Source organism: Orcinus orca, chromosome 11 (genome assembly GCF_937001465.1).
Source record: "Orcinus orca chromosome 11, mOrcOrc1.1, whole genome shotgun sequence".
In the NCBI taxonomy this organism is placed as follows: domain Eukaryota; kingdom Metazoa; phylum Chordata; class Mammalia; order Artiodactyla; family Delphinidae; genus Orcinus; species Orcinus orca.
In genome coordinates, this window is record NC_064569.1 from 95,669,462 (window position 1) to 95,678,151 (window position 8,690).

The window sequence follows — 8,690 nt, forward strand, 5'->3', positions numbered from 1 at the left end:
AGCAGGCGCTCTGCCGTCTGCAGGCTGGAGATGACGAGCCGTGCGGGGTTGGAGAGATCCCAGGAGCTGCAGCACGTACAGTGCCTGTTGCTCGGGCATTTCCTGGGTAGAGCCGTGAGAACAGTAGTTGGCCTCCCAGGCCTACCGTGACTTGGTGAGCGGGAGTGAGGCCGCCTCTGAAGAAGAGAGGCTGTCCACGCGCCAAGCTGGGTTCCCTCCCGTGCCTTTTCTTCCTCAGCTGAAGCCGCACATCAATGGGCCCTTCACCCCCGACCTGGCTCACCCTGTGGCAGAAGTGGGCAGTGTGGCAGAGAAGGAGGGGTGGCCCCTGGACATCCGAGTAGGTGAGCCACCCCCGCCCCCTGCCTCAGGGCCAGCGGTCCACCCAGGGCTGTGGGCTGTGGCCTGTGCTTACCGCGGGGCCCTTCCTGAATGGACCAGGCACTTTCTGAAGCAGTTGGTTTTTTTCTTATGGCTTTTTAAAGAAATTACTTTTTCTTGGTATAAAAGAAATAGAGGGATTTCCTGATGGTCCAGTGGTTAAGACTTCACCTTCCAGTGCAGAGGGTGCAGGTTCGATCCCTGGTTGGGGAGCTAAGATCCCACGTGTCTTGCGGCCAAAAAAAAACAAAACGTAAAACAGAAGCAATATTGTAACAAATTCAGTAAAGACTTCAAAAATGGTCCACATCAAGAAAATCTTCATAGAGTCTGTCATACAGAGTGAAGTAAGTCAGAAAGAGAAAAACAAATACTGTATGCTAACACATATATGTGGAACCTAAAAAAAAAAAAGAAAAAGAAAAGAAAATCTTCAAAAAAAAAAGAAATATATATCAGTGTAGAGAATATTGACAAATAAGAAGTATTTTAAAACAGCCCTAATCTCCACCCTCAGCCAGAAGCAGCTCTAGAAGCTCTTTGACAGGATACTGTACTTCTGTGTACGTGCACATACTGATGTGTGTAATTTTCTGTTTTACAAACACTTCCTCTCACCAACCATGACGACTGATTTTACTTTACATGCTTTACATATACGGACACACTGGCATGGTATCACCGTTGTCACAGTTTAGTGTGGCTGTGAAGCACATGAACCCAGGTGGCCTGGGTATGAATCTGACTCTGCCACTTCACAGCTGGGTGACCGAGAGCAAATCACATCACCTCCTGTGCCTCGGTTCCCCAGGTGTAAAACGAGGGTGATACTGTACTTACCCGTTAAAATTGCTGGGAAGTGGGACGAGTTAATGTGTGGTAAGAGCTTTTGGTGGTGCCTGGCATGAAGTGCTATACAATGTGTTCAGCCTTATGAGTTGAAGTAAATAAAAACAAATCTTTGGTAGCTTAAAATTAGAAACTAAATTGCTGAGCTGGTGAGAGAGACTGTCTCTGTCTATAGACAGTGTGATGTCATCCAGTCTTTACTGACTTTCTGAATAACTGATAGACTTTCCTTTTTCTGATTTATTTACTTAATTAATTTACTTTTTTGGCTGTGTTGGGTCTTTGTCGCTGCGTGCGGGCTTTCTCTAGTTGCGGCGAGCAGGGGCTACTCTTCGTTGCGGTGCGTGGGCTTCTCATTGCAGTGGCTTCTCTTATTATGGAGCACGGGCTCTAGGCGCGCGGGCCTTAGTAGTTCTGGCACGCGGGCTTCAGTAGTTGGGGCTCGTGGGCTCTAGAGTGCAGGCTCAGTAGTTGCGGCGCACGGGCTTAGTTGCTTCGCAGCATATGGAATCTTCCCGGACCAGCGCTCGATCCCGTGTCCCCTGCGTTGGCAGGCGGATTCTTAACCACTGTGCTACCAGGGAAGCCAGACTTTTTAAAAAGAATTCTTTTTCCCCTGATTATAAACCAACTAGAAAGCCAGAGAATACTACAAAGTATAAGAGAAGAAAATTGGCCTATAGGCCCTCACCCAGCAGCAGTCATGTAAGTGTCTCAGTGTGGGCCTGCTGATGTGCATACACAGCAGACTGTACTACTGTAAGAGTGGCTTGTACTGCTTCCACGCATGTTCAGTGTCGTGTTCACTGGCCTCATCTTCTTCCCTTAAATGGCTGGGTCAAGAGGAGCTTATCCTTTACTCTTAAACAGCTAGGTAGTTTGCTTCCAACGTGTCTCTGTTGGAAGCAGAGTTGGTGAACTCTTGACCAGACCTGGATCATTTGCGGTCAGGTGGAGAGCTCTGGTTACTCTCTCCTCCTGACTCCCGGCCTCACCACCTATGATGCGCCAGGTCTGATTGGCAGCTGTACCAACTCCAGCTACGAGGACATGGGGCGTTCAGCTGCTGTGGCCAAGCAGGCACTGGCTCATGGACTCAAGTGCAAGTCCCAGTTCACCATCACGCCAGGCTCTGAGCAGATCCGTGCCACCATTGAGCGGGACGGCTACGTGAGTGCCCACGCATCCCGCCCCTGGCTCCCCCACCCCACTGCTGAGTAACGTGGCTTCAGGGCAGAACAAACCACAGCCTTGTAGGCAGGGGCTGGGACAGGCCCCAGGGTTCCCATCAGCTATTCATCCCTCAGGCTGCTGAACCACCCTTTCCCATCAGCTGCCAGCCTGCCCCTGACAACTCCCTGTCCTCTGTCCCTGCTGCAGGCACAGATCCTGAGGGACGTGGGTGGCATTGTCCTGGCCAATGCCTGTGGCCCCTGCATTGGCCAGTGGGACAGGTGAGAAGCACGATTTTTTTTTTCCTCTCTTTTGCGGTACGCGGGCCTCTCACTGTTGTGGCCTCTCCCGTTGCTGAGCACAGGCTCCGGACGCGCAGGCTCAGCGGGCATGGCTCACGGGCCCAGCCGCTCTGCGGCATGTGGGATCTTCCTGGATCGGGGCACGAACCCGTGTCCCCTGCATCGGGAGGCGGACTCTCAACCACTGCACCACCAGGGAAGCCCCAGAAGCACGATTTTGATAGGACGGCCCTTTATGTCCTGGGGTACAGAGCCCCAGATGTTGAGGGGAGATGTCATTGAAGTGAAAACTCTCAGCCCAAGGCCTCTAGCTTTGGGGCTGTTACACATTAGAAGACTTTTCCAGGAAGGACTGGAAAGTTGGGCTGGAAGTAAAGAGGAAGAGCCTCCAGCAGCACTGAGTGGCCACCTGGACGAGCCTGGGGTGGCAGGAAGAAGCCAGGGGGCCTCATCGTAATGCACACAGTGGTGACCTCTGATGCAGCCTCTTGAAAGGAAGCAGTGCCCGGGTCAGGAAACTCTGGCCTTGGTCTGGCCTCTGTCTTACGTGTGGTCTCAAGCAAACCTCAGTGATGCCCGAGGTTCCCTCTTGCTCTGTGTGTGTGAGTTCTGGGAGGAGGTGACCCTTTCAGGGTCTTTCCAGTTCCCCCTCCTCTGCCATGAGCTAGGCAGGATGGGCCAGGTGGCAAGGCCAGACATCCCTAACTCTGTCCCCTCTGACCTGGCAGAAAGGACATCAAGAAGGGGGAGAAGAACACCATCGTCACCTCCTACAACAGGAACTTCACAGGCCGCAATGATGCGAACCCTGAGACCCATGCCTTTGTCACATCCCCTGAGGTGAGACTCTGCCAGGCCCGGCCCTAACCTGGGACGGCCTCTCGGGGCCCTGCTGCTGGCCGGTCAGGGGAGTAGGGGCACTGGGGAAGGCCGTCTGACCCCGCAGGGCTGCTGAGGGAGGCTTGGCATCGCAGGGCAAGGGACTGTCAGGGCAGAAACCAAGAGCCATAAACCTTGCCGGCCCCGGGCGTCCAGCTCCCTTGGTGCCCCCCGCCTGGGTCCGCTCAGTGGCAGGAGCCTGAGGTCTCATTTAGCACAGTCGCGATGGTGAGCAGGAGCCTTAGCATCACCTGGGGACAGAAGGCAGCCCACCTCCACCCAGCCCTATGGCCTTGACCCTGTCGCTCCCCTCCTCTGTGCCCCAGGGTCCTGTCGGCGGCCCAGGAGCAGCGCAGGAGTTGCTCGCACTGTCCCTGAGCCGGGAGGGAGGCCGCTGTCATGGTGAACAGCCACTGAGCCGCGTGCTCCGGGCGCTTAGTGGTTGTCCGCACTTGGCCAGTCTTTTGTAACTTGGTTTTTTGAATGAGTGTTCCAGAAATACTTTTGTGAAGAAACGGCCCTTTCCATGTTTTCAGTGCCCATTAAGGAACATTTTCACTGCAGCCGCATTTCCGGCCTCTCTGGGTCCAGCACTGACCCTGGTCGAGGGGGCTCTGAGGTCAGGCCCCAGTGGGGGTGGTAGAGGCCAGATTACCCTTGGGTTCATGAGTCCCCTGCGGGCCCAATGGCCCTGGTCCCAGGGAGATTCCTGCAGCTCCCACCTCTAAGGGGAAGAGTGGTCTGTGGAGAATCTGGAAATTTCCTGGGCTCCAGCTCAGTTTTGGTCTCTGCTGAGGTGGAGGAACGGGAGTGGAGTTTGGTGCCGACTGACAAACTGGCCGCCTCCGTTTCAGATTGTCACAGCCCTGGCCATTGCTGGCACCCTCAAGTTCAACCCAGATACTGACTTCCTGACGGGCAAGGATGGCAAGAAGTTCAAGCTGGAGGCTCCAGACGCAGATGAGCTTCCCCAAGCGGTGAGCAGGCACCACCACGGCCACCTGTCCTGCACGCCCGCCTCGGCCTGGGCCTCAGGGCCGCTGTGTGGCTGAGACACTTCCTGCCCAGGAGGGACGCTCACTGTCTGTGAGAGTGAAGCGGCCGTGTTCACCGGGAGAGAGCGGCTTGGTGCTCGGGGGAGCTTGCCTTCCGTGAGAGCCTTTCCGAATGGGGGCTGAGGGGCTGGCACCCAATGTGCCCTGTCCCCTGCTGCAGGAGTTCGATCCTGGACAGGACACCTACCAGCACCCCCCTAAGGACAGCAGCGGGCAGCGGGTGGACGTGAGTCCCACCAGCCAGCGTCTGCAGCTCCTGGAGCCTTTTGACAAGTGGGACGGCAAAGACCTGGAGGACCTGCAGATCCTCATCAAGGTCAGTGGCATGGGGACAGGGAGGACAGCCCTGCTGCCAGGGCACCCTCCCTTGATTGGTAGGAAGGGCCGTGAAACCACACGTTCTCCCATGGACCATGGTGGAGGACACAGTCAAGATTAGGGTGGGGGCAGGAAGGGAGGTTTGGCTGCAGAGGAGTGAGGGCATCTGTGTCCGCTCTTCCACTGCCCCGTGCCGGGCAGAACTGAGTCTGGCCAGCTGCTGTCTGAGGCCCTCAGCAGTCCTGCTCCAGCTGGTGAGGGCCACCTCCAGTGGGTGTGGGTAGTGAATGCAGCACAGGGAGGGCAAGATGGGCACATGTGACCCTGCACAGCCAGGTCTCCACACGTCTGGCTTGCAAGACAAGCTCCGGAAGACGTCATTTCCTCTGTTCCCACAGAGGAACAGAGTATGTTGTTCCTGAGCATCGGGGGTATGGCCTGTGTTTGGGAGCTGAGCAGACAAGCTCTTGTGGTACAGCCAGAGGCCTCAGACCCATGTCACACGTGCATTATGCTGTTAACTGTGGGGTCTCCAGGCAGTGTCACAGCCAATATTAGGCCCACGTGGTAGATGAAACTGATCAGTCACTAGCCAGAACCCAGACACATCCCTGGGCTCCTCTCTGTGTCGCTGGTCTTCCAGCCTGGGCATCTCCTACCTGGGGGCCTAGGTCTAAAGGGTGAGTGAGCAGACATACGTGTCCTCCATGTCCAGACTCCTCTACCCCCTCTGAGGGGTGGGTGACAGCCTTGCCTGAGCCCTCTTGGCCAGAGTGGTGACGCCAAAACGGTAGACCCTGTGTCACAGCCCGACATCCTTCTCGTGTCCCCATCCCCGGGTCCCGCTGCCTGCCTCGAGAGGGCCTCTCCCTTCATCCGCCACTCAGAGGCCCTGCCACGACCTCTGTTCTCTCTGCTCACCCACCCCAGGTCAAAGGGAAGTGTACCACTGACCACATCTCGGCTGCTGGCCCCTGGCTCAAGTTCCGTGGGCACCTGGACAACATCTCCAATAATCTGCTCATTGGTGCCATCAACATCGAAAATGGCAAGGCCAACTCCGTGCGCAATGCCGTCACCCAGGAGTTTGGTCCCGTCCCTGACACTGCCCGCTACTACAAGGTGGGTTGGTGGGGGTTAGGGATGGGGGTCCTCTGGCACCTCCTGGTGGCTGCATGGGGCAGTGGGTGGTTCAGGGACAGGGGGAGTCCATACCAGTAACTCTGCAGTTGAATAGTGAGTGTCCCAGTGCCACGGAGGCAGTCCCATGTCTGTCACCCCCACTGCCCTGGGCTCTCCCCGACACTGTTCCCCCCACTCACGCCTGCCTCCAGGCTGAGCGCTGATGGGGGGTGGTCGCACCTTCCCAGGCCCACTGCAGACAGCCAGGGCCCGTGTCTCATCACATGTCTTCCCAGGGCCTGGTTTGGGCCAGATTCACCTCTAACTTCACCTGTCCTTGGGGAGCAGGTGAGGAGGGGACTCTCTAGCTCCTTGACCTATGAGCCTTAGGAAGCCCGAGGACTGTGCAGGAGGGGGGCCAGTGCCCTCCTCTCCCTCATAAACTCGCTCCTTACTTTCCTGACAGGCACATGGCATCCGGTGGGTGGTGATCGGAGATGAGAACTACGGCGAGGGCTCGAGCCGGGAGCATGCGGCACTGGAGCCTCGCCACCTCGGGGGCCGGGCCATCATCACCAAGAGCTTCGCCAGGATCCACGGTGAGCTGGAGCGCCATCCCAGCCCCATCCACCTCCCCTCGCTGGCAGCCCAAGGTTCCTCAACCTGCCAGTGGCCCAGTGGGGCCTGGAGCCACACGCCTGGTTCCTAGGGCGTGTCGGCAGCTCATTTTCCACCATCACCAGCCTCCAGCCTCTGCCCCTTCAGGTTTGCGTGGATTCTGACACCCACGGCTTCCCATCTCTAGCATGTGCTGGTCTTGCTTCCAAACTTGTAGCAGTTGAAATCCAGGGCACGTGGTCAAAGGATTGTCTCTGATTGTCGGAGGCCTCAGGAAACACAGGCACCAAAGCACACTTGCATAGGGCCCCACATCACTGGGAGTGCGCCACCTTGGTCCTCGTAGTCAATGCCCCAGGTTTGTCCCCATGTGGCAGGACTAGGGGTGCCTCTCCCAGAGCCTTAACTAGACTTGGTTGGTGAGGTTCCTCACAAAAGGAACCTGCCATGTATGGACTGAGTGTGCCCTCTGCCTTCTAGAAACCAACCTGAAGAAGCAGGGTCTACTGCCCCTCACCTTTGCTGACCCAGCTGACTACAACAAGATTCACCCTGTGGACAAGCTGACCATCCAGGGCCTGAAGGACTTTACCCCTGGCAAGGTAGGGGACCAGGGAAGGAGGTGGACCAGCCAGCCCATTTCCCCCAGGGCCCTCCTAAGAGGGGAGGGGAATGGAGGGGGCAGCCACCTTGGTTCCCCTCCTTCTAAACCTGGCCCTACCTGCACCTCCTCCCATGAGCCTCTGTTCCAGCTAGAAGGGCCCCTAAATTCTCCAGGTAACCCTCCCAGAGAGGGAAGGAAATGCCTTCCCATAGATGAGGGTAGAGCCAGCTCAGGCCCTCCTACCGTCCACTCAGTAGCCCAGGCTTGGCACTCAGAGGCCAACAGACCGTGCCCGGCAGGACCTTCGTGGCCCCAGGAGTTAAGCCATCTAGGTCTTACCATGGCCACCTAGGCCCAGACCTGGCCTAGGATTTGGTTCGCCTTGCTGGCCCCAAGGACCCAGAGCATTGACCCACCCTCCTGACCCTCTACCAGAACCGAGGGCCGTGTTCCCAAGAGCCAGGCCACCCACACCTGCCTCCCTCCCCCTCCTCCTCCCAGCCCCTGAAATGCATCATCAAGCACCCCAACGGGACCCAGGAGACCATCCTCCTGAACCACACCTTCAACGAGACCCAGATCGAGTGGTTCCGCGCTGGCAGTGCTCTGAACAGAATGAAGGAGCTGCAGCAGAAGTAAGGTCCGCTCTGCCACCAGCGCCCGCCCGTCCTGCTCCTCGGACCCAGCTCCGGTGTCACAAGTGCAGTTCTGCGTCACCAGAACCGGATCTGATCCGATCCAGCCGTGGCTTCGCTCACCACCGAGATGGTGTAGCCAGGCCTCCTGGCCTCTCTTCCCTCCGCCCATGGAGCGACCCACAGGTGGGGGTGGGGAGGTTCTTAAAATAACGTATCAACCCCCCACCTTCCTGTTTTTAGTTTGGTTCAGATCTTGAGCAGCTTTGGGCAACTGTATTTATTTTTAACGACAGACTCCCATCTAAAGTTTTTCTCCTGCATGATCATTTCACTGGTGGCTGAAGGGTTCGAAAGATCCTTTTGCTCTTCTAAGGAAAATAAGAATCCAGATTCAGTGAGTGTTCTTTGTGAGTGATGGTGTCTGTGCTGTTACCAACTCCAGCCTGTGGGGCGGGGGGTCCTTCACAGCCAGAGTCAGTGGACGCCGACAGCCACGCCACAGCCGGACCCATCACCAGACTTCCCACTTTCCTTCCCGCCCTGCTTCTGCCTGCAGCCTCCCCTCCCCACGCCCACACATTCCAGTAGTTTCCCCAATGGGGGCGGGGGGGTTGGCCCAAGATGCAGCCCCCACTTCCCCTGGACATCAAGTTGCCTTTCAAATGCCCAGAGAGTGTCTGTTTTACAGACAGACCACCACGTCCAAGGTCACAGCTAGTCCATATGTGTACTGCTCCCTAGTTTTCAGTAC

The 8,690-nt window shown here is 56.9% G+C and overlaps 1 protein-coding gene across 5 annotated transcripts in view; it reads left to right on the top strand.

Moving 5' to 3' along the window:
* ACO2 (aconitase 2) overlaps positions 1–8,343 on the top strand; it is a 67,651-nt gene extending 59,308 nt beyond the window's left edge. For all 5 annotated transcript variants that reach the window (XM_049693915.1, XM_033405143.2, XM_033405142.2 and 2 more), the window contains 10 exons: positions 239–344; positions 2,243–2,400; positions 2,611–2,684; positions 3,434–3,545; positions 4,439–4,561; positions 4,800–4,955; positions 5,888–6,079; positions 6,546–6,678; positions 7,178–7,299; positions 7,803–8,343. In XM_049693915.1, the coding sequence (XP_049549872.1) occupies positions 239–344; positions 2,243–2,400; positions 2,611–2,684; positions 3,434–3,545; positions 4,439–4,561; positions 4,800–4,955; positions 5,888–6,079; positions 6,546–6,678; positions 7,178–7,299; positions 7,803–7,940 (1,314 nt within the window). In that variant the 3' untranslated portion in view covers positions 7,941–8,343. The remainder of the gene's footprint in view (positions 1–238; positions 345–2,242; positions 2,401–2,610; positions 2,685–3,433; positions 3,546–4,438; positions 4,562–4,799; positions 4,956–5,887; positions 6,080–6,545; positions 6,679–7,177; positions 7,300–7,802) is intronic.
* The last annotated feature ends 347 nt before the right edge of the window (positions 8,344–8,690 follow it).